The sequence below is a fragment of the Centroberyx gerrardi genome, chromosome 3, assembly GCF_048128805.1.
Source record: "Centroberyx gerrardi isolate f3 chromosome 3, fCenGer3.hap1.cur.20231027, whole genome shotgun sequence".
Taxonomy (NCBI): domain Eukaryota; kingdom Metazoa; phylum Chordata; class Actinopteri; order Beryciformes; family Berycidae; genus Centroberyx; species Centroberyx gerrardi.
Genome location: NC_135999.1, coordinates 10604883 through 10631054, shown reverse-complemented (window position 1 = coordinate 10631054; position 26172 = coordinate 10604883). Strand labels below are relative to the sequence as shown.

General features: G+C 43.2%; 1 protein-coding gene across 5 annotated transcripts in view; it reads right to left on the bottom strand.

Moving 5' to 3' along the window:
• Nucleotides 1–335: 335 nt before the first annotated feature.
• Nucleotides 336–26172, bottom strand: part of ctnna2 (catenin (cadherin-associated protein), alpha 2) — a 316543-nt gene continuing 290706 nt past the window's right edge. For 3 of the 5 annotated variants that reach the window (XM_078291254.1, XM_078291259.1, XM_078291265.1), the window contains 7 exons: nt 25828–26028; nt 19911–20062; nt 16565–16678; nt 10984–11165; nt 9825–9930; nt 3812–3946; nt 336–1327 (listed from right to left, as the gene is read on the bottom strand). In XM_078291254.1, coding sequence (XP_078147380.1) covers nt 1040–1327; nt 3812–3946; nt 9825–9930; nt 10984–11165; nt 16565–16678; nt 19911–20062; nt 25828–26028 — 1178 coding nt within the window. In that variant the 3' untranslated portion in view covers nt 336–1039. The remainder of the gene's footprint in view (nt 1328–3811; nt 3947–9824; nt 9931–10983; nt 11166–16564; nt 16679–19910; nt 20063–25827; nt 26029–26172) is intronic. The other 2 variants (XM_078291257.1, XM_078291266.1) reach the window with 2 other exon arrangements.

Here is a 26172-nt window from a genome sequence, read left to right as displayed (position 1 = left end):
GTATTTCATGGCAACCTCTGATGGTTATGTAAGATCCTGTGGATTAAGACATGGCATCACTAATAATCACTTTGTGCTTCTGGTTTGTTTGCAGCAAATAGCAGTGACATTAAGAAAGACACACGGCAGGAACATTAAGAAAGACACAAGGAGCTTTGAGGGTCAAGTTGAGGGATTTATTAGAGAAGGGTGAATATAAAGGTACTGTATGCAGGGATTCTATTCTCTGAGCAAACCACGACTAGTCAAACCTCTCCGTGTCTATAATTATACGCTACACAACATCCAATCAAGGTCTCCATAGTTAGTGATGTAATCATTAAATAAATGGATTTTAAAAAGGCAATACAATAGACCATAAGTGTGCTCTGGAAGAAAACACCATATGGATTATTATCATCATTATCGTCAGGAACAAGGAAACAAATTACTTGGATGCCGACACTTCCAGGTATCTTAAACATAAGTTATTCCTAGCACTACAATTTAACATTCAAATTGAAAAAATATCAAGAGGGAGCATACCAACATTGATACGATCCCTTTAAAGTAATTCCTCTACTGAACCACTCATGATTTCCATTCGGACAGTTAGATGTGTGTACAAGCAGCCAGTCAGTAGCATGGTAATGATATAGCTAGAATATTGACTGCCACAAATTTTTATGTCAAAATGCCGCTCTTCCTCCTCTGATATGTTCTGTTTAATCTTTTTTTTTTTTTTTTTTTTATATCTCCCTTGTTTTTCCAAAGTAGTTCTGTTAGTGTCGCATTTTGGCTCTCACATGTTAAGCTACAATAAGAACAATAAATAGTGTTGGGCGTGTGCTGGCTGCCCGTAGGCCATCGGGCCCGGAGTCTTGGTGGGAGCCGTAGTGTGGCAGGTTAGCAGGTACTGTAGTCCTCCTGAGGTGTCACCAAGCACACACAGGGCAAACAGAGGTGGGGTAACACAAAGTAAAAAGGGAGTTTTCTTCAACTTCTTTTTTGTTGTCGTCGTGTTTTTGTTGTTTTTCTTGGGTATCCGCGACGTTCTTTTTTAGAAGGAGTCCATGGCCTTGAACTCGCTGAGGGCCTGGACGGGGGAGATGTGTTTCTTCTGGGAGCCTCGTCGGACGCGCGTCTGGCACTCCTCGGGCTTCTCCCTCTTCACCAGCGGCTTCTTCTCGGGGGCCTTCATGCGCCAAGACACCACGGGTGAGTTGACCGCCGCCGTTCCGTACACCTTCTGGTACTTGGTGGAGGCCACGTAGGAGGCCTTGACAGTCAGCACCACCGCGTTCATTAGGTTCTTGGCTGCCTGGATCAGGGAGGTGGCGCTGTCCAGCTACGAGGAGGCAGGGGAGAGTTGGAGGAGAGGAATGACAGGATGAGAGAGAGGGAAAGAGAGAGAGAGAGAGAGAGAGAGAGAGCAGAGAGAGAGAGACTTATGGTCAGGTCAGATGAGTCAATGTTTCTGTGCAGAAAAAAGTGCAATATCATCCTTGCAAACACCCAATTGCTAAACTAGGAAATCTCTAGTTCAACTTAACCACATCCACTCGCAATTGTCATAAACAAGCATATTATAGTGTCCCAATGGTGCTCAAGTCAACACTTCAGTCAGTCAAGTCAGTCAACAGGTGCTCTTATGTGCTACTTTTTCTAACAAGGCTTGTTGTTCTTCCCTTTCAGGCTATAGAGACCGAGACTCGATTTCATGTTTTTCTGCATGTATGACAGCTAGGTGTTCCTTTAGATAGGGGGTGGGGGGGGGGGATAATTTGTAGCTCTTGCAATGTGCTCTTTGCCCAGAAGATATACAGGACCTAGGAAGCCTCTTCCGTGACTGGCAATTAAGTGGGAAAAAACATGACCCTCGCTACATGACATCCTTTTTTAGCACTTCATAATTAGTAGTGGCAGGGGTCAGGTGTACCTCTGCCTCCGTCTGTTTTGTTTGGCTGACATTTAAGGGTCGGCGGCCAGTGGGCCCCCTTCTCCCTCACGCTGAGACAAGTCAACTGCTTAGATTTAATGAGTGTGGACTCCAGCTGGCCATCATGAAAAGGTTAAAGTCTCAGCAGGGCTTGCATGTCTGAAATGAGACTTAAATAAACTCTAATTGAGTCCTGAGATATTATGAATAAGTGTATTGACACGACACGCCATAAAACCCAAACAAAAGTTAAATGGAGCTAAAAGTCTTCTGCTTGATAATATTTTAGGGCATCACTGTTCACCACAGAATTATGTTGCTGATATGGCAACAAACTGCTTTCTGTATTTTTAAAAGAAGAGAAAACCATCCAGATATTTTTGAACAGGTATATATCTCGTCTCTGCTTGATGGCATAATATTGAATAGTTTGTTTGAATTGGGGAATATCTAGTGGCTTTATGACGGGATGAAACCCCTTTATATAGTCATCTATCAGCTATGCCAGTGGATAAGACCTTAGTTTTTTTTTTGTGTATATGATTGTTGATATATTTCTCCTGTTTTGAGGATAAATCTGACCAAACTAATCAATATTTTTTATTGAAATTGAATGCATTAAGCCTGGGGATGGAAAACATGCAGCATAAATATAATTTCTGCTGTTTCAAGAGGAAATTTTTAAAATGATTACTTGGTTATGGTGCTAAGTTGTGTGGTTGTAGGCCGGCTGTATTTAGTTCAGGTTTATTGAAATAACAATTTCCAAACATCATTCCAATGTTTTTATCTTCTGATTTTTTTAATACATCTTCTTTTTACAATGAAAAAGACCGGTGACGAAAATTTTACAAATATAGACTACCGTATTTCCTCTAATATTGGCCCGGGCCTTTATTTACCTCAACTGCAGAGGGTACCAGGCCTTTATTGGAAGCAGGCTTATATTAGAGACAGGCCTTTATTTCTAATTCCCTCTGTTTGATAAGTATATTTGCTCATATTTTAGTACGATGCCTCCTTGTATTCTGATCTGCTTCTGTTGGGGTACGATAGGTAGACGTTTTTTTGTTACTGCAATGCATTACATAATTACGGTAATCGAGGACGGCATGCTCCAGAGACTTCCGCCGGCCGAGCCGTCTTGTGGCACTTGTACGTTACTACAAACTACAGTTACAAACAGGCACCAGGAGCTTACCGGTATCCACCGTTGTTTGCATGTAAGCTGAAGCTAACTGAACCTGGGCGCCGATGTGTTCCCGGTGATCCGGCGGGGGTCCGGGGCTTGGATCGGGAGGATCAATGCGGGCCGTGGGCGCAGTGGAGAGGACAGCGGCGGAGAGAGGAGACGGACACGGTCCAGCCATATACCAGGTTTTGACCTAGTCTTGTTTCCTTTGTTTTTTCCCCCGGCCTGTATTTGAGGCCGGCCTTTATTTGTTTGTGTCGACGACGGCCCCGGCCATTATCGGAAACCCGGCTTTTAATTGACTACAGGCCACTATTAGAGGAAATACGGTATGTGGTATAATTGACTGACTTCAGTCTGAGCTGCCCACAAGGTTTTCTATCAAAAAGAAAGCCTTGTGATAACAGGCTTCATGAGGTGTGAAAAACATGTGGAAAACACAAGTGGAAACTAGTCTGCTGTGAAGCTTTCTGGTATTATTAGATTATTATCAATTTGAAGGAATTGCATCAGCCTCACTCTACATGACCCTTCTTCTAGTCTCTAGTCGGAACCTTGAACTAAAAGGTTTTCCCACCCAAGGGGTAGAGCATAAAAATTGTCTTAAATTGACCAAGGGTGGTGATTAGAGTCCAAAAACCCGCCTAGAGCATCAAGGACACCAGGGCTGACCATGTTATGTGCTATATGGTTAGACTTACCCCAGACACGATGAGCTCCCCACCCAGGTTCTGCACCTCTGCTTTCACCTTGCTGCAGATGTTGAGCTGGTGACAGTACAGGGCAATTCTCTGCAGGTAGGCCAGCAGGTCCTGCTTGCACGCTGAATCAGGGCACTGAATGGAACAGAGGTGCAAAGAAAAAGCAGTCAAAGCAAGCCAATAACAAATGTAGCCGCAGGCGGCCATTAGCGTTATCCATGCCCATGGGGCAAATGAGTTGACAAGTAGCTTGCTTCATCATTTTGGAAAAGTTCTACATCTCAAAGATAGAAATATGGAGTCCTGCAACTGCAGGTGAAATGGTGCCTGACATATTACCATTTGAAGGTGGTGCTATTGAGCATGACCGAGTGTGGACTGACACGTTTGAAATTTAAAAAAATAGTTTAGCGCTATAGCAATCAAATATGTATCTGAAAGTAATCAAACATGTATCTGAAGTTTGGTTACTCTAGCATGAAGCATAGGAATTATGCTTCACTTCCTGTTTGCACGTCTTCGCCATCAACTGCAGTAATCTAGGAAGTCCATTTGTCCATTTGTGCAAAATTTTGTTGAGATTGTATCAAATTTGCAGGGGAGAAATAGTGAAAAATAGGTTTGAATAAACTTAAAAATGGCTGAAATGTCTTAGTGTTTAGCAGTTATTGGCCAAAACGTATAGTTGCTTGTTATAGCGGCACCATCTGGCTGATCTGTGGATTTAAAAAAAAAAAAATTCTGAGTAGTGGGGGAGAACCTATCCATCAAATGTGGTTGCTCTACAACTTGCGTTCTCTCAGGTACTGATCACAGAAGAAGAAGCTACAGCTATGGGTTTGACAGCAGGCTGCCAATCTCCCCCTTTAATTCTGAATAAAACCAGTTTGTCACCGTGTGGTGCATAAGTAGTACAGAACAATCATTACACAGAATGGACATAAAACACACACACACACACACACACACATGCTCACACTCTTTAACAGCTGCTGTCCTTTCTATATCGCTCTGTCCCTTTCTCACAAAGTTCTGACCTGGTCCTGCTGGCCTTTCAACCACTTGAACAGAGAGGAAGCCTATCATACAGTGCAGCAAATGGACCAGCGGGGAATAAGAGGAAGGCCTCCTCTGGTCTCCTGCTATCACACAGTTTGCCCCTATTATTCCATCTGGAAGTCTTCCAGGAGTCAGCTATGGCCCACTAAGCTCCCAGTGGGTTAAGAACACGGCATTGGCTGCTTTAACGCTGCGAGCATCGTTTTGTACCAACACCTTTCTTCTAGCCATTAATATTAAACGGTCCTAACTAGGACATTCAGTAGCATTATGTGAGAAAATGCACAGTTCATTTCCTCGTCTTGTGGGCCTGGGTAGACAGGGATGGCAAGTTAAACAGCGAGCTGCGGCATGAATATCTCCCCCCCCTCCCCTCCAGGAGCTACACCTTTCACGGCTGCCCACTTCCACTCCTTTGCTCTGTAAGGAAAGGCCTCCTGTGCTATACAAATGCTATTGATTGGCCACAAGTGCTCATTGCTGATGGCCACAAAACGCAAACCAAACACAGTCTTCCTATTACATGGTGAAATGTCTGTTTATTTAACCCACAAATATAATGGCAGAGAGTGATTCAAGGGATGATTTACCTTGATGGTTATGGCCGCTGTCAGAGCTAGACTCTCAACAGTAAACAGTAAATAAGACATGGCAGCCTCCCACACCATCTCCTCCTTCTATCACATGCTCAGCAAGTGTCCCTGAATGCAAGCTCAGGTGGAGCCGCCTGCTGATATAGCAGCCAGTGAGGCAGAGGGAAGCTTCTCCTTGGGCATTATCACTGCACCGCCACTCCTGGCTAGCATCACTGCTAATTCCACTCCACACTCCCGACACACACACACACACACACACACACACACACGCCTCCTGCCCCGGGCCAGCTTGATGCAGACATGCGGATGACACAATTGTTCCCTATTGCAGAGTTGACTAATAGTCCATTTCCTTCACAGATTCCCTGCTGATGTAAATAAACAGTATGGCCCATTACCTTGCCAGGACCATCGCAGCCCCTCCATCCCTCTCTCTTTTTCTGTGGAGCATTTACGACCCACCAGTGAGGGAATAAGGTGGGGTTCACTGCCTGACTCTACTTGGCCTTTCGGAACCTCCTCCTGGCCTCTGCACTTCTCTGAGCGTTTTGGGACTGCCTTTTTGAGTCCAGTCAAACAGACGAAGCTCTTTTTCTCTTTTATTTTTGCATAATTGGGCCCAAAATGAATGAAGCGTGCTCCCAATGGATAATTCAGGGGGTGGATGTGAACTCTGGTGCTGAGATGAGGGCAACACACCGTCAGAGTGTGGCAGTCTGTCAAAACACAAGTCACACCTCATATTGATGCTGCATTTATAAGCAGATACAGCGAGGAGGCTGAGACTGCCCATTCCTAGATTATTCAGTTGGTAAAAAGTAATAGTTTTTTGTCTGTTATTTCATCTTCAACTTCACTTCGTCTGTTGCTCTTTTCAGATGGTACAATTTTTTTTTATTGCATTTCTGCTTTATTAAATGGTTCATGGCATACAGAGACAGGAAAGATGGTTAGAGAGATGGGGGACGGCATGCAACAAAAGTACCAGGCCAGATTCGAACACAGGATGTCGCAGTTACACAGTGTGCCTTCTAGCCGACTGAACCACCAGGATGCCTCTGATGGTAAGTTTGATGTGCCAAATGTAATCTGCCAGTTACTTCTAGCAAAATTTGGCTATTATGCTGTTTAATCACATAATGGTGCCATCTCCACCAAAGGCAGAACTACTATGTTTTAGTAGATTTTGAATCCACTTAAATTTCAGTGGCTACCTAATGTACTTCAGTGATTCCTCTGTTTTCATTTAGCAGTGGTGCGCCACCACAGCAACGACTGTAATTGAGTTCAGTTTTAATCTAAACTAAAATAAGTGTAGTCCAAATGCTGTAGAAGTGGATTTTATGATCACTACTACTTATTATTATGAGAAAAAAATATATTCTTTTTTAGAACTACAATCTCAACATGAAACATAACAGATATGGGGCAACACTAGAACTATCCCCCCCAAGCACCACAGTTGCATAAAATTAGGAAAAGCAACACTGTACTTATTTTTTTGCTTTTGCTGTATTGCATTTGTATATGCACTACATCAAGGTTCTTATAGAAAGAAAATAACACGGACGGTCATCAACGTGAGAGGAAAAATTGTATTTACTCAGGAGAGACGGTGCTGTGGAGTTGTCCAGCCTTCAGCGGCCGCCTGTCTCAAAAGGGTGACCTGCTATACTGTTGCCATAGAACAACACTCACCGACGCGGGTCTCAGCTGGTGGACCTACTATTGTATGGCTGCCCTTGACTATTCAGGTTGTCTCTGCAGGAGGCATACTTAAAGAAAAAAAAACAAAAAAAAACAGTAGAGAAAATAGAGTGGGAGAAATAGAGTAGAAAAAAGGCACTGCTGGAGTGAAATGGGGTGAGGTGCCTCGAGGGGTTGTTCTATGTCAAGTGCTGTGCTTAAATGAGTATAAAAGAGTCTGCCCCCCTCCCACCCGCCCACACAGAATGGCCTTCTGCTTCACACGTGCTCATCAATAGGGCTGATGCGGAGTCACAGCAACAAGGTTTGCTACTTAAGGGACCCATCTCACTGCAGCGGAGCAGCCTTTATCCTTACTGTCAAGCCACAGTGCACTTGTCAACTATATCAACCACTATGTGCGAATGCAAAATACTTGTCCTCTTCATCAGGAATAAAGGGAAATAATGAAGGGTAGTTATCTGTTGCGTCTTCAATCCTATGAAGACGCTTGATAAAAGCATGATAAAAACAAACTTTTGATCTCTGAAATTTTAATAACCCACTCCATTTACTGGATGTATGGCCTGGCAAACAGATGCCTCACATGAAAATACTTTTATAACAAAAACATGTTGGAAATGAAAAGGTCCTCAAGCTCCTCTTTATTTTCTGAACACAGCTCTAATGTCTCCGGAAGGGGAACAGACGGCTGTGAATATTCAGCAAACAGTGGTCTAGGAACCAGTTTAAGTGAGAATTAAAAATGGCAAGCCACCTGCTCTGTTCATTACAGCAACTGTTGATTCAGACAGTGGCTCTGCCAGTGATTTGCCATGCGACAGATTCACTCCCACCTAAACCCTGTTAAACACTGGTCGTCACTCAGCAGCACACAGGCCAAGAAAGAAGTACATACTGTAAGCTCACAGGCACACGCACGCACGCACGCACGCACGCACGCACGCACGCACGCACGCACGCACGCACGCACACACTCGCTTACTTCTACCTTTCTGTTTCCATTCTCGCTCTTCTTCTCTGAGACAGATGTTCTCACACGTGGAAACATGAATGTTTATACACATATCTCTGTCTGCCCTCTCTTCCTTTCTCTTTCTATATTGTAAAACAGACATAACTAACATACTATCAAAATGGCCAAATATGACGAGCGTTCTGCGCTGCGCTCACCACTAAAAAGGCCGTAGGAAGGCTTATCGATACATCATCATGGAAGTGAGCATGGTAGCAAGAAGGTGGGCGATATAAAACATGAGATGATGATAAATCATCTCTTCACACCAGTATATTACATCCTCATTAGTTTTGTAAAACATGACATTGTTTGTGTGTGCTTTAATCTAACCAGCACAATACTCATGTTATCTATTCCTTTGCTTATCAACGCACACTGGAAGGGATCATGTCTCCTGAATGGATAAATGCAATTCAGTTGCTGATTGGTTTAATGCTCACACCAAGATGTCATATATTGCAAGGTCGCAATGAGTATAAGCTGTGTTAACAGGAAATATTGATGAAGACTACAAGAGTTTATTTTCAACTCTTATGTATTGTACAATTTCGGAAGCTCAGACAGATGCAAGATGAATTTCTCCTCTATCATTTTTCATCCACGCATAAATCACATAAAGCTGTAATCTGATTGGAAGCCCTTTGAAAAGTCAGGTGCAAACTCTGAGTGCAGTGACTCCAGTGGCACCACCACTCTCTCCATAGGAAATCAATGGCAACAGGGCAAAGTGACTTTGCTGGTGCTCATGCTTATGCTTATGCTAGTTACAGCACTTCTGGAAAAGGATGTTGATAATTGTGCTTATAATTTTTGATGGGAGCTCCTAGATTTTTCAACTCAAGAGCTCTGGTACCCTTTGGAAAGACGCCCAGCGCAGAACCCTGTGATACTGAAATTAACAATAATTATTATTAGAATTTACTAGCTAACAGCAGTTGCAATTACAATGACAACAGGCAGCCTTAATAAATCAATACGTCTTGTGCCTGAGTTTAATTCTCACTGCTTATTAGAGACAGATGAAATAAAGAAGAACATCATGCATTACCTGGAGTGCTGTTGGCATTCTTAAATACCCCCCAATCCATTTATTGCACGCGTGTGCACGCACACACGTACACGCACACACGCACACACACACACACACACAAACACACACACACACACACACACAAACACACACAAACACACACACACACACACACACAAACACACCTCTCTTCCTTTTAGCTCCCATCTTCCCCAGGCATAGCACTGATTGATTAGATGTTGAAAATGGTCTGTCAGCGTGTTTTAGAGAGGTACTCATCTGATAATGAATGCAACACCTCGGTTGGGAGCTAATTATATTAGAGACACAACTTGGTTCTGCTCTCTTGCTCTCTCAATGTTGGCCCCACTGGGAGACACAGCCATGCGGTAAGACAGCCCACTGTTCCAGCTGGGCCCACATTAAAGATTTCCATTGGCCATGCCCACTTACCTCTAACTCAAAACTTGCTCCGCCTCTGGCCACACTGACACAGTCACAGACAGTTTCAAACTGCTAGAAACAAAAAAACTGAGAAGCTTTAAACTTAAAGTTAAGGGAAAAACATGAGAGCGACAGACACAAACACATTTGCAAAGTTACCTGATCCGCGACAGCGCGGGCCAATTTGTCCATCCTGGATCCAGCCTCAGCAATCTTCTTAGCTGCGTTGATGACATCTGAGGAGTTCTTCAGGGGGCCTTTGCCTCTGGCAAAATGCAAGGAGTAAGGAGGGAGGAGGGAGGAGGGGGGTAGGGGGTCAGGGTGTCGGTTATACAGAGTGGTTATACAGAGCTTCCCTCTAAAGTGTGACATAACATTAACATTACTGTGGTTTGCCTGTCCGAATGGCAAAATACACTTGTTATTCTCTTCTTTAACAAATACAAAATTAATAATTAAAATAACTCAACAGATACATACAGTATATACTGTACATATACATTTACATTTTACAACTTTGGCATTTACTTGACATCAGGCTTTCAGTGACAGTGACAACAGTAGAATATTTATAGGTTTCATTCCTAAATCACCAACATTACGAGCAACCAATAGTAAAGGTTGCAAAGGTCAATGCCACATTTCCCAGACAATAGATGTAATAAATACTCCTTTGGTCCTAATGGTCATGTATGATAGAGAAGTGCGATAAAAAATAAGAGCTGAGGAGGAAAGGTTGAGCTTCTTTTCTGTGCCCTGTTTTTCCTGCTGGCGTTGGGCAAGTCAATGTGGCTAAAATAAGTGTGTTTGCCTGTATGTGATCTTTAATTTTGTAGTCAGTGTTGAATTTGTTGATGTCAGTTTGTGCCATCAGGGTCACTGCCAAACAGTAATGGCGCAGTTGCAGCGCCACAACCATAATCACTCATGACTATGGTTCTGCATATCCCTTTGTTTTGCTCTGTGCCACATAATTGCAGACTGGATCACAACTCCATACACTAGACAAGATAACAATCAGCTAGGCATGGGGCTATCCCAGATATGTAGAGCCCAGATGGAGGAGATTGAGAGGAAAGCTGTTGGCTTTCAGTAAACATGAGCAACAAGACTTTAAATGCAGACGGATCAACGACTACAGTCTATCCTTGGATCACGACAGTGCTATGTTGTCTGATCCAAATGAAGGTAGTTTGGATCGTGTTTCCTCTACCAAAACTGTGTTGCTGGTCCGGGTACAGGTACAATCAGTGTTTTTCTTTTTTCAGAGCAGGGGCGAGATGGTTTCTCAGCAAATCCCACTCGCCGTCACATTTACCTGGTGAAGTCTGTCATCTCCATCATGATCATGCACATCTGCTTGGCCAGCACAATGATGTCGTTGCCATTGTCATCCCACTTGGCCACCTCAGCATCTAGCTTGCACTTCTCCTGCCTGAAGCTCTCCACCTGCTCAGCAATCTTGGCCTTCTCCTCCTGGGGCAGCTGGGCCATGATGGCCTGCAGGCAACATGGAGGTATGGGGGGGGGGGGGGGGGGGGGGGAGAAAGGCATTAGCAGTGAAAAGAGGAAGAGGAGGTTGTTAGGCAGTAAATTTAAGAAGAAGAAATTGTGAAGGGAGGGAAGATGGGTGGTTTGAGGGAAAGAGACAAATGTCAGAGGAGAAGAATTTAGGTAAAGGAGCGAGATATGGCTGGGGAGGAGAGAATGATAGGGAAATGAGGAAAGGGGCAAATAGGAAGAGGGATTAGTTAGAGAGAAAAAGAGTACAAAGAGGAAAACTTACACTTTGGCAAAGACTCACAATGACATCAAATATAGAGCTGTAGCACCATTTGTTCTATATTTTTTTTTTTTTCTGTCTGGTCTACTTCTTAATCCGCCCTACAAAACTTGGACATTTAAGTTCGGAGTCTGACTATCCTTTGCCCTTCTGAAACGCTTCAAAATAAAGTTCTAAACTTTACAATTAATGACTGGACCTTTTCAAACCCCTTGACATCTTATACTCATAAAGAGCAAATCCATTTTTGCCTTCATTTTTTTTTCTCTGTGAGAATACATTTGCTCTCTCAGCGGCCTTTGGGGGCAGGTCCAAAATGGCATAAATCTTGTGGCAAGGTCACAGGCACAGTGGGAACCCAGTATTATTTGGGAGATAAATGTATAATTACCTCGCTTCTTAGACCAAGGAATGAATAATGCATTTGTTCAACATTATGTCAGGGAGGTGAGATGGAAGGAAAAGTAACCTGGTTTCCATTAGGTCGATTCTATTGACTCCAGAGAGAGAAAGAGAAAACGAGTATGGTAAAAAAACCCATGGCAAATGATGTATTCATTTCAGCAGATGGCCACCATTGTTTTTTAACCTCACCTATTATGACTGTCCTCCAAGTATTGCCATTCTCTTAATGAAATAATCGCCCTTGTCCTCCTTTTCGCTCTCTCTTATTCCCTAATCTGTCCAGCCCCCTCTTACAGCAAAGCTGGTGTGTGGGGGTGTGTGCGGGGTGAGCTCAGTGTGAAAGTGCGTCACCTTGCGCCTGATGTGTGAGGAGGAAAATGGAAACAAAAAAATATAGATGACTGATATAGATGACTAGATGCTGTTAGCTCCTGAGATTCTTAGAAAGAGATGAGCAAAGGGAAGGCGAGAAGTGTGACAGTAGAGAAAGAGAGAAAATTGAAATTACAGACAGAGAGAGCGGCACAGAGAAAGAGAGGCAGAGCCATTTGCAGTGCCATCTGACACAACTTTCTCATCAGAGGCCACCAGATGTGTCCATGGCTTTGGCCTACTGATCACCCTGTGAGCAGAGTGGTGCAGAGCTTTGATGGGGGTTTGCTTGAAGAAACCCTAATGATACAAACAAAATAGCAAAGCCAGCTCCCTTAGAGCCCAGTGCAGATTTCCTCTGTTGCCCAGTGCCAAGACACACAAACAACAGCGTGGCAGCAAATCCCATTTAACAGCATGTGGGGTGAACACAGCACTCGCATTTAAAACACATACCAAGTTAATATGTATTTACACTGTGCAGAGCTGGTGGGGAATCAACAATTAAAAACATGTTGGTAATTTCAGCAAGGCACGCTTTTGTATTAGCTTTGCTGGCATAGTTTACAAATTCCATGTTCATGCTAAATGTAGCCAAGCATACAGTGTAGACCATGCTGTACTATAATCGCTGCCTAATCAATAGTGACACAGGTGATTGCATAGTGCCACAAGGCAGAGCCAGCAGACTAAAATTCATCAGAGTGAGTAATTGCATCCCTGTAAGATGAGGTCTCGTCTCTGTCTCGGCATCATGGCATCACTGACCCTTGGACTGGGGGGCGGTCATTAGCATATCCTTGCTGCTCCTCGCCAAACTGTTGAGCCATCAATTATTCACTTATCTCTAATTATACAGAACAGTATGCCGGCGGTGTCAAAATGGCGTGTTCACCTAGGAGGAGGAGCAGAATCATAGATGCCTTCAAGCAATACCATTGTAACAGGTCAGATCACGGCTGCACACTGAGTAGCAGAGTAGCAGTCTCTCCCTCATATAGGAGATGCATTAGACTAAAAAAGAATTGCCTTCCCAAACAGCTGTATGCAGCAAAAAGTCTCTTGAACCTCAACAATTTGGATTGAAATTCCTTTTCTAAAATTAAGCATCAAGGGAGGTTGGGGAGAGAGTGTGAGGGATTTGGTTGGTGTTCCAATTCAATCTGAAAATGGTGTGACAAAAAGAACGAGAGAGAGAGAGAGAGAGAGAGAGAGAGAGAGAGAGAGAGAGAGGTTCTGAACACAAAGGAAAGCTGCAGCACAGGGGTAAACACATGAGCCAATTGGGACATCAGGAGAGCGGGAAGGCACTAGGTGAAGCCCCCCTCCCCCCCCACTCCCTCCCCAGCTCTCTAGAATTCACTTATCCCCAAATCCCTTCCCCTACTTTACTGATAACAACAAGGAGCGGGCCTTGGGAGCTTAACATAGTGGCAAATCCGGCCGAGGGAGCGCTGTGCCAATACACTCTGCGACTCGGCTGCGTCTGCAGGGATTAGAGCGCTTTCCGGGTTTCTTCACTGAGCGCGGCGTCTTGAAATGACTTTAATTTGTTTCATTTGAAATAAACTGCCCAGACACTCAGAGTTCAATTTTATGGATGACCTATCAACAGTGTTATCCAATCACTGTGTTAAAAGAGGGTGGGTGAGGGGGGCTTTGTGTTTAGCTCTCTGTCCATGATCTGTGGCGTGCTATAGAAGGGGAGTTTGGCGACTGAGTCTGCATTCTCTAATAGAAAGAGACATGATGTACAGGCCTCCTTCCCCTGTGTGTTTTGCCGCCCTCTCATTATGCATGTTTGATTCCAATAACTTAGCTTTTTGCATAAGTATAATAGAAGTGACAAGCGCAGCACCACACAAGGCAAAGCACTGGGAACAAAGGCTCCTGGGACTGCCCTGGATTTGATTTGATTTCTTTCTACACTGAGCGAGAGGGAGACAGTGAGTGAGTGAGAGAGAGAGAGAGAGAGAGAGAGAGATAGAGAGAAATATCATGCCTGTGTCCTGTGTGTGATACCCAAGCCACTCGCTGGAGTGGCTTGGAGGGATCAAGACTGTAAACCTCAGTGTGCTCATGTCAGCTCCTATGGAGAAAATGGATTACGCTTCCTCTTGTCTGTTTGAATAGAAACACAGAGCTGCAGCGTGCACTTGGCATGACCGTGAGAGGACAGCAGCTTTATCCTGACACGACAGGCTGGGGCCGACTGGGCAGATCACCAGTGGTTTGCAGCAAACACATCTTTTATGGATGTGCTTGCCTTCTGCATGTGTAAATGTTTAGTCTCTGAGGGCATAACAGTGTCTATGAGTGGAAAAACAGGCGCTATCAATGAACTGTGTGAGAAGCTTTGTCAGTGTGCCAGATGTACAGTATGTCCTACATGATAATGTGTGCTAAACGCACAAATGTTAGCAAGCACATGTTTGATAATATGCTGAGATACAACGTTGGGAATTTATCCATGTGTAAAGTCGTGTGCATAGATTTCTCTATATGTGCATGCACATACTGTACTTCACGTTCAGCCATGTCACCTTAACAATCCAACCTGCACTTAACTGTAACAGCATTTGACAAAGGGACATGCTGCGATATCAAACTGTTCCGAAGAAGAGCTGCCCACTCAAAGCACAGTTGAGTGCCAGGAAAACTAGTTAACAGTTTGGTGCTGTGAAGCTCCTTTGTGTGGCGGTGCTGGTATGCCTAAGCTCAGATGGCCATGCAATGGTACACAGTGGGAGCCTCAGTGGGAGGATACGGAGGGCACACTCACAGCACTTCACACCCTGGTAAATGCACTGCGGGCCCCCACAGTCGTCCTGGAACGGCTACTGCGCACCCAGAGCCTGGGTCTGGTTCACAAAGTTCTCTTTGTCCAAGGTTAGATTTCAGAATTCATAATATTAAAATCACTTTAAGATTTATGACTTGAACACTGAGTCATCCATTAAACCAAACTTTGCTTCCACATTTTACCGGGAGTACTAGGGAATAAAATCTAGTCTAAATGAGACTTTATCAATTGGGGTTCATTTGATTGTTAAGCATGAAGCTAGAATATTGATTATATTTTACTAAGCACTCTTTAAGCACTTTTTAAAACCATATTTCCTATTGGTCTATATTATACTATGATATGACCAATTGGACATGGTTAGGCCTATTTTTCTTGCTGCTTTAGGATGTCTCAGGGCCAATTAAGATCTTATTTGCTGAATAACTGTGTGGTAAAATAACATGCTACTGAAGAAGCCCTCCCTTATCCGCTGTTAATCTCTCTAAACAACAATCAGAGTTATGCTACTGATTCCCATTTTGCTGCTCTGTGCTTAAATGTTATTGACAGGAGGGTCTGGCTTCCTCCGAATTTCAAATGGCTTTGACAGATGATGCAACATTTTAAAATAAAACAGGGATTTCATCGCCAACTTCCACTGGTTCACTGGTTTTCTAAATGCTACAAGAGAATAAATGAGTGAGAGGGAAAATAGAAAGAGTTGATGCGTTTTTAGTTAGGCAAAAGGATTTCACTCGTGTTTGTAGAGCCTTTGCCCTCTAGCAATGCCCTGGGTACCTAGGTGGGTCTTTTTGTTTTCATGCATTTAGCATCAAAAAGCTGCAGTTTTGATTTCATTTCATTCTCCCTTCTTTTTGCATCCAGATGCTTTAATACCCCCCTCTGTGTGCAGGCTGTGAGGAGGCCTAGGCGGCATACAACAGGCCTATGCCACAGGGAGAGGCAGAGGGCCAAGTCACACTCCTGCCATCCACAATCCATTCAACATGCAACACACCGCCAGAGCCTCTCTGTTGCTGGAGGGGAGCAAGCACTGATACCCTCTTAATGTTCTTTAAGCTGGGCCCAAGTGAAAAATCGCTAATGTGCACAAAGCCCAGAGCCCTGGTGATGGCGATTGAGGCCTTGGCACAGTGCTGCACTGTATTTTTTGTTCTCTGCCATTTGAAAGGGATTTGGTAATTACTTCTTTGTTTGTGATTGCGATTTTACACCTGCCATCCCTGAATAGTGTTTATTTTAAAATAATCCCACTTGTTAGGATCATTTAAATGGACTTTCATGCTCTATAAGTGGAACTAGTTGGATCAGTCTCTTAAAGTATTGCCAGTGAATGGGAGTGTGTGGGGGTATGATGCAGTTCAACCTGCACCTGAGCTTACTGTGTATACTAATGAAACAATAACACTACAGTCACTACTGTATATGATGGATTTACATTTCTTGCCAGGCCTTTGCCTGACTCATATCCATTTTCTTTTACAGTTATTTAAGGCGAGTTCCAGTCTGCCCTGAACGGGACTGTTCACTCACCCTGGCACTCTGTCCAGCAATAAGCTGGTCGTCCTCAGTCTGGACACTAGTCCTGCTGCGAGCATCATAGTCCTCCTGCTCAAAGTCAGAGTCATCCTCCAACTCTTCTGGTGTCTGTGAGAGAGAGAGAGAGAGAGAGAGAGAGAGAGAGAGAGAGAGAGAGAGAGAGAGAGAGAGAGAGAGAGAGAGAGAGAGAGAGAGAGAGAGAGAGAGAGAGAGAGAGAGAGAGAGAGAGAGAGAGAGAGAGAGAGAGAGAGAGAGAGAGAGAGAGAAATGTGAAACTAAGAAAGCAACAATCACATGACTGCTGGATTGACAACCGAAAAGGACAGTTTTCTTTGCCTTCATGCCTCATTGTGCCTGAATCCTGAATAACAGACAGCATAAGTCCCTCTGTGTTTTTGTTTGCAATGTATAGAGCCTCGTTGGGAGTTTCAGCCAATACCCAACATGGTATATGACAGGCAGAGATGTCACACAATTAAAAGAGTCTTGAGAGATCTAAGTCTGAATAATTCAACCATCTTTCAGTGGGGTTTCAAGTCCCTTGCATCATTGCTTTTGACTAGCATGGTTTACATGCACAGAAGACTAAGTTCCCTCAACAGTTGGATCAAACATACAATGAAAAGAGGGGGAAACGGCCTGAAGAGACCGTGTGAGTGGATCGGGCTGCTTTTCGCCCACCTCCTCCCCTCAACTCAGGTCTTCTGTCAAATGAAAGGAAAAACCCGGGTGACAACGTTTGACAGTGCAGAAAGCAGGGCGAATATGGGCATGTTTTTCCAATTAACAGCATCCATCTAATGGCTTTGGGCTAAGGGGAGAAAGACAACTGAGAGAAAAAAAAAAAGCCAATGGCCATCGTCAGTGCTTTTCAAGACAGACTCCATCACCCAAACAGAGAGGTAAAAGGTAGAGGAATAAATATAGTAGCTACATTTCATATTGGACATTGTTATACACAAACTTCAATGGTTGTAGGCATAAAGTATCTTCAGTGTGAGTCAAGAGTGTAGCAGCTCGGCCATGTCACATGCACATACCATCCATACCCATTGGTACACATTGCACTATTATGACTCAATGACACATAAACACAAAGCATATTTTTAACTCTGCCAATAATATCTGCTAAGAAGTCTTTACTTTACTAACAGTTGGCTTGAGAACATTTAAAAAGTGCTTTCTTAAGTTTTAGTTCAATGGGTTTGAAAGACAGAAGAAGGAAAGGGAGAGGTGCATTACATTTCAAAATAGAAGCATTTTAAATGGGACTAAGTTTCAAAAAGTAATGCTTGTTTTCTCTGATTTCTCTGCATGTATGTTTGCACAGTAAGTCTCTGTGCGGTAGTGTTCTGTTTATCTTTGCCTTGAAGATAAATTGTGTTTAAACATTACCTTGTGACCTGTATGCTTGTAATTCATTAAAATGTTATTCTTTGGAAAAAGAGCAACACTCTCTTTTGCCCTCATTTTCTGTCTTTTTTTTTTCTTTCAAATGGAGAAAATAGGAGAGTGGCAAGCTTTCTGCAATGAGGGAAATATGGCGGTACACTAAATAAACAAGATATGACCATAATTGAGTTATATTTTCTGTATCTTTTCAAGGTGAGTCCTTAATGAGTCTTTGCAAGCTTTTGTATTATTTCTTCCGAGCTGCAGGTCTGGCTGTCTTTGTCAAGAGTAGGACTGCATGTACAATAAATATTGGTAATATTGCAGTGCTCAGTCTACAATCAAATTTCATACAGTACATGTTCCAGTCTATCCGCTGCTCACTGAAGTTCTATGTGTGTGTGTGTGTGTGTGTGTGTGTGTGTGTGTGTGTGTGTGTATGCGTGTATGAGTGCATGGCTGCCAGAGCAAAAATATGTTTTCATGAACTTTCATTGAAACTCTACACTCTCCTCAAGACCACACTCAGTTTCTAAACACTGTGGAGAATTGGTTTCTTAATCCAGCGATTGAGCATAAAATCTCTGCCATAAGAATTCTAAAGGACCAATAACCCAGTTTACATAAAATAAAAAAATACAGACACATAAAAATGTGTGCACAAAAAACTATTACATGTGGCACCAACATTTTGCCATCCATATTATGAAGTTAGACAACAGAGAAAGCAGGGATCCTCCAAGTTGTTTCCTCTGAAAGTAATTGAACTTGGATGGGATTATGAAGCCAGTTGGTCTCGGGCAGTTCAAAGCTGCCTGTTTTACATTATTTACCAACATCAAATTATTTTCCATAATTAGATTTTTTTTTCCACAGCTGCACTGGGAAACTTTCCAGCCTGCATAAAGTTGAATAAATGAATTACCATGGTGAACAGAGAAGGGCCAGCTCGGGTGAAAAATGCACATACTGTACATCAGAGTGGGTATGGGGGGCACTACAGCTGCTGCTATCATGTTGTTATGCTGTGCTTTTATCACGACAAGCTATAAAATATCCTGCCGGCTTGGTGAAACATAGAGCGAGTGACGACTGCATGATTCACAATGTGTCATTTTAAATGGGAATTCCATTGAATTTCTAAATTCAATTACCTTTTTCTTAACCCCTGGGACAAATATATTTTTATCAGCGAACATTCAATATTGTCCCCGATTGCCAGCGGCACGACAGTTTGCCCTGCCACCTAATGTCCCACAGATGTGTAGCTAAAATGAGAATGAACTGGCAAAGAATGAAAAGGTGACTGTGAGTGAGACAAATTTGCCTCATAAGTCAAAGTGAAGTTCACAAGCGCATGTAACCTGGCTAATGATTCAGGATCGCTTATTCTCATGGGTTTTATGTATAAAGGCCCCGGTTTCTAGCTTTGGGGGAGAAATGTGTGTGTTCAAAGATATTCACTGGACTGTAAAAAGGGCATAACATATGTAAATTCTTAAACTCAGTGGTATTCCCCTATAAACCTTCTCACATCTTACTAGATGTAGGGAAGTGGTTATGGGTTGCAAACAAGGAGATCATAGATTTCATAGATTTTGTATAATTCATTTACATACTGTGTATAAAAGTCAACATTTAAAATGCAGAGTAAATGTATGAGATCAACTGTAAAAAATCTTAAACTAGGCGAGGATACAGACTCATTAACATATTATTCAGCAACAAAAGAGAAGAAACCAATTATTCAGATGTCCACACTGACAAAATATCCGATCAAATGCTTTAAATATACAGCAGAAGCCGGAAAGAAATTACTTCGCTTGGCCTTCGTCAGCATTTCCCAACACATTTATTTCTGTCTGACTCTTGCTGAGCATTTAAAACATTGCGAGTCATTTTAGTAAGTGCATTCCTTTTGCTCCGTTCGGAGGGGTAATGGACATACCCTTATCATGAGGACAGCTTTCCTGATGTCACGGACGCCATCATAGACCAAACGGGACGCATCAATGAACTCGTTCTCCTCAAAGGCCTGCGGGGGGTTCGTACTCAGCGCCTCGATGGCTACCTCCACTTGTTCAGCAAAACGCGGCATGACTGCAGGGAAAAATAGGCAACACAGAAGGAGGGAGAGAGAGAGCGAGAGAGAGAGAAAGAATAAAAGAAAGACAAGAGAGCCAGATTGAAAAAACATTTTTTTTTTAGAAATCAGCCTTTCTCTAAAGGATGGAAACTTATCATTTAGGAAAGGGAAAAATGGCACGGTGAGAGTAGAATGATCGGTGTGTACTTTCTCTAGTCAAGGACATGCACGCACACTTTGCATCAGAAATATTTGTCAGCAGCAGGGTCTCCCTTTCCGTCACTGTCTGCTCGCTGGTGCACTTAAGAAAAAGGTAAGATGTCACCCCAAACCTCTGCGCAAGAGGTGAGACGGCATTCGCACATTGCAAGCCAATTAGTTGTTTCACCTTGGCTTATGCTACAGGAAGATTGGCCTGTCTGTCACAGATCTGTTTGTGTGTGTGTCCGCGTGTGTGTGTGTGTGTGTGTGTGTGAGTGTGTAATCTGCGAGTAGCTGGCTGTGTGTGTTTGTGTTAGAGCACAAGGACGCTAACTTGCAAGCTCAGCCTGTCAAATCAAAATGCCGATGAAGGGAAACAAATTCATCAAAGTCTTTTGAACTGAACAAAAGGCAAGCAACAAAAGAAAAGTCCCTATTGACCATAAAAATGGTTGGTTTTGTTGTCAGTATCAATTGGCCAGAGCTGATGGAAGAGCTTTATGTTCTTTGTGTGTTCAAATGAATTGTGTTGAATGTGAATAGACATGCTCAATATTCAAGCATACAGACTGAATGTTTGAATATTTAGCAGACTGCCCTGCTACATAATCTGCTGTTGAGTTACAATAATTGAATGCAGACAATATTTAATAATGCACCGTTTTATTAATGACTTTGTGCTAAGGCAAATTATCATACCAAAAGCTATGGCCTACCTGGCTGGATAGTTATCAATGACAAAAGGTCGGCTAACATGATCTTAATAATATCTATGTGTCTTTTTATAGACACTTGTGACTGTGCCTCAAACCCATTAGCCTTTATCAATCCACACTGAATAAACATATTTAGGAAGGAAAGATTGAATTGGAGATTGAAAGAGAGAGAGAGAGAGAGAGAGAGAGAGAGAGAGTAGACTGTAGATCGGGGTGATGGCTCACTACTTTGCTGCTTTTTTGACATGTACTAAAAAAGACTAACATAATCCTCTACCGGGTGCTTTTGAAATATTCAGTGGCAAATATGTATATAAAAGAAAAGAGTGGGTTTTGGAGAGCAGACACTCGGATTGATTTAGGCCAAGACCCTTTAGAGGGGAGAAGACAGGTCTAATGAGGACACACTGATAGGGAAAAAAAAGGAAAAAGGGGAAAAGACAAATTTAGTATGGCAGCTTGGCTGGTGAGCCGGCACCAGAACTCCAACTGTGTGATTTTATTGTCATTCTCCACAGTGTCCTCTTCTTTTAAGTGTGAAGTGAGTTAAATCAATTAGCTAGCTTGCATTAAAGGTGTATCTACAGTATACTTATTTGTCTGATATAAAACATTGGCAATATTACACCAAACATAAAAGGTGCTACAAAAAGTCTCTCCCTTCTTCTTTTCATTTTAATTCAGTTTAATCCACTTACTGGAGAAGCGTAAAATAGGCTTTTGGGAATTGCTGGGAAGGCGTTTTAAATAGAAATATTTAAATGTTCTCCAAGCTCTTAATGAGCAAAGTTGCTGATGGTAAGGAGCAATTTCACTCATTCCAGTTGAGAAATGATGAAGGGAATTAAATGTGACCATGTAGGAATGGATTTTTTTCACCCTCCTAGGCTTAACCATAGTTTAAGTGAGAAGTTAGGGAAGTACAATGAATGCTTAAAACCTCACAGCAGAGGAGGTTGTGCCCCTGTGAGGTGCTTAATGAGCTCCAAACAGCAGAACCTGCATATTATTTTGATACTTAAACCTCAATTCGCACGAGGAGAGCTTAATTTAGATGATATAATAAATGAGGTAAAATCAAAAGCACTTCCATACGTACAAAAACCGCATTAAATCACGGACTGCAACGTTAACCTTAAAATCGGATGTGTCAGGACTTTGATTTGTGTTAGTCTTAGAGGCGAGGGCTTTGCCAAGTCTGACTGGAAGGCTTTTCACCCCCAATATGATTTAAGACTTTGCCGCTCCTGCCTTTAGTCTCACTTGTTCACTGTTCTGCTCTCCTACACCCCAACCCCGGTGAAAATGTCTTACCTACCTCCTCGCACTATATACTGCTGACTCTCATAGCAATATCCTCATCAGCGCTTTCTTCTACCTCCCACCTCCAGCCGTGCACTGTTGAAGAGACCTCTCCTCCCCTCCTTGAGTTTGCCATCTGTTTCCTTCTCTGGCTAAAACCTCATTCCCCATCATTATAACAATAGATGGAAAATGGAAGAGTGACTCATCGTGTTCAGCGACTGTGTGCCGTATACCTGCGCTGCACAGGGAGGCCATTTTGAGCATAAAGGGAGCACAGAGCCACTCATACTCCTAGTTCAAAACAGGCTGCAAATTGCTTTCTTTCCTGTCTTTATTAGTGGTCACTAATAATGTCTCAAAAGCATTCTAATGTACAATTTTAAGGTAAAATACAACATCAATGTTGGTGATATTTGATGTATGATGTTGCTGCTAGCCCGGTCAACCAGAAAGCCTGATCATTAGTGCTGTTATGTTGAATCTATAGACAGTGCCGTGTCTCTTTACTACTTCTATCCCTCGGTCTCTGCTGCACTTCTTTTTAGTGCACTTGATACGCTGATTTATTGGCATGACATGCGGGTGGCAGTGTGAGCATGTGTGTTATTACTCACTGCAAAACCCAGGCTAAATCCCATTTACTGTGCCCCAGTGCAATAACAAGGAGCAACGCCACCCAGCTTCTCTAAATGGCACAATAACTTAGGCCATATATCAGTTTTTTAATCTACCCTCTCCAGGCACCACATTAATGATCGACTTTAAAATTTGTCCTTTTTTTTCCGAGGAGAAGATTAGTTTAAACACAGAGAGTTAGTGGGCAGAGAAGTGTCTCGGGGAAGAAGGAGGGAGAGGGGAAAAAAGAGAGAGAAGCCATAACCACTTTCCTATTAGGCTATTGATTTTTCTCCCTCTCAAGGACAAGCTTCAATCCTGGGCCCATGTGTAGACTGTCTGTCAGGAATCTATGGCTCAGCTTTACAGAGCAGAGTTGTGTGCCTTGGCTGCCTGTATTTGCCCAGGCCATAAATCTGACCACACTCAATATGAGAAAGAGGGATGGGCAAATTGAGACAAGGTCAAAGGGCAGGTGCTTGTGATAAGCGGCCCGTGCGGATGTGGCAGCTGTCAGGGAGGCAGGCGAGTGGCAGCGATTGGCATGAGTGGCCCCAGGCATAAACACAGGCGCAATCAAATAAATACACAAACACCCGACTCAAAGACACACACACACACACACACACATGCGCTCTCTCTCTCTCTCTCTCTCTCTCTCTCTCTCTCTCTCTCAGACACAGAATAAATGTTTTACACATGCACACCACTGAGAGGAGGAAAAAAGGGGACTGCATCAATGAATTCCACTAAAATCCCTGCTCAAATCGCTTAGTGAAATCCTTGGTGACAACTATTGATTTTTTGGTAGAGTCTAGTTAATTGGACTCAATGCCCTCTAAAAAGTGTGTGGTCCTATATCCTTTCCTTTTGTTCGGCTACACTTAATCATCTTTCCCCCAGCTATGGATTTCTCCTTGCCTGTGTTCAAATCCATAGACATCAGCTCTGTGAGGACAGAGGGGATGTGGAGGCAAAAGTTCACAAGGATCAATAAGGGTGCTTTATGGTCCAGATCAGATGTGCATGGTAGCTCTTAAAAACCCCAACTACCACCACTAAGAGGGAAACAGGAGGTAGAAACACAACAGCGCTTCATCAAAGAGAAATATGGAGCCAATGAAACGCCGGCGTGACACAGCCACCGGTCCTTTAGCTAGCTTTAACATCTCAATTAGCACCCTCAGTCGAGCGGACACCAAACCTCCTCCAGATTAAGGACAGGTGTCCTCCATTAGGCTATGCAGCAATATTAAAGCCTCTTTACTTGTGCAGGGGTAAACAAGTGAAGCATTTTCTCTCTCTTTTGAGAACAAAGGTTCAACATGCAATTTGCAATCATTTTATGGAGGTCAGGGGGTAGAACGGTTTCAGCACAATAATGATAAACAAACAAAGAGACAAATGATAAAGAAAGTCAGAGGGCAGTCATTATGATGTTGCATCAACATTTATCTATTGACTTGTTGCTCTCTGTAACCCTGACATGGTCCTACTGACTAATCCTCTGGAGTCAGGCACACACCATTGAAGATTAATGCAACAGTACAGTTTTATAGTCCTGGTGTGTGACTGGGCTACGGTCATGTGAAATTAACCTCTAAGTGTCCATGATATATTGCCACTGTACTTCATATATTAATTACCCCGATCAATTAAATTGAATTATGCAGTTAATAGAACAGAATGTGTTCAAGTTACCATATAATAGTTAGTCTATTATGCAGTAGTTGAGCGCCAGAGGAGTGTCCATACAGCTGGCTCTGCGAACACACGTGACTTCCCTAATGCTGTTTGTGACTTATCGGCAAGCAGGGAGGGGAGCTGATTGTGTCTCTCAATTATCCCAGCAGATGAAAGTAACGAGAGAAACAATAGATATCCCGCCTCGCTAAATGGGCTCTAATGGGAGAGATAGAAGAGGGGGAGGGATGGGGGGAGAAGAATGGAAAGAAAATAGGATGAGGAGGGGGTGGCTGGGATAAAGGAGGGATTGTGGTCCAATTTGATTCTTGTGGACAGATAATTGCAAAATTATGCCTTCCCTTTCATCCTCTGTTTTGCTTTTTCCACCTTTCATAATAGTGCCTTTTTTTTTAGGTATGTGAGTGCCTACTTTAAAGGGATGTGGGGGCCTATTTCACAGAACAAAAATGTTTCCCTGGGAAATAACATCAGAGTATTTCAAAATGGGAGGCTAAATACAACGTACTCTAACATAATACCGTAAACAAGATTTTATCCATCACCTGCAAGCTGCAGTTCTGATTTTGTTTGCTTCTTGATTTCTGAACCTCTTGTGTGCTATCAGGCAGCTACTCTAGAAAAAAATAGCCATCACATATGGAGTCTTAACACCCCACGGAAAGTTCACTCAAACAGCTGCCAGAGAGAGGTCTTTACTCTTCACTGCACTCATCCACCCGGTGTCGTGAGGAGTATTGGGTCACATCGCGAGGAGCCAATCTCCACTTTAGGTGGCACTGTGACATGTATTGGCCCTGCGCCTGGTCTGCCGCGAGGCTAAACTGGGGTCTCCTGAAATCTGGCGTGAAACAGAGGCCGTAGAGAGATGGGGGTGAAAAAATAAGAGATGAAAAATGGATGAGAGGGGAAAGTGGCAGAGGAGTGAACAGGTGGTGTCCAGGGTCTCTGTACTCTGTGTTAAAGCCAAGGCACTGATCGAAACTGTGGGATACGGGGCAGCCAGGCAATTAGTGTGTGTCTGTTAGTCACTGACCAGACTGAGAAGCAGGTGTAAGTGCTAGTGGGTGTGTGTGTGTGTGTGTGTGCTGGTTGACTACTCATGAAAGAAGTGGCTTACCTTGCCAACAAGCTTGTAGCAAAATGCTTCATGAAAGTACAAGGGTGAATGATATTGTATTTTTCTTTACAGTACGCCACACGTTAAACTGCGCCTCCCTTTTGTACAGTGCACTGACCAGTTTCAGACAGGAGTTTGATGGACTCCAGCACGCGCTCAGTGTAGACCCCGGGTTCGTAGTTTTCCATCTCAGCGTTAATGATGTGGACCACACGGGCAGCTCGGCCCCGGATGGCTCCGGCAGTTCGGTCCAGGGTATCCACGTCTCCCTCCTGCAGAGCGATTACGCACTTGTTGACATCCTCAAGGATGTGGTTCTCTTGAGAAAGGCAGAAGAGAACAGCAGTGAATGGAAATGGAAACAATGTTTGTATTCTGCACAATATAATCCTTTTCACTCGGAAATAGTCTGTTTTTCTCATATTGTGCGCTGGCGATCAATAGGTAGTTGATTCAATAAGGT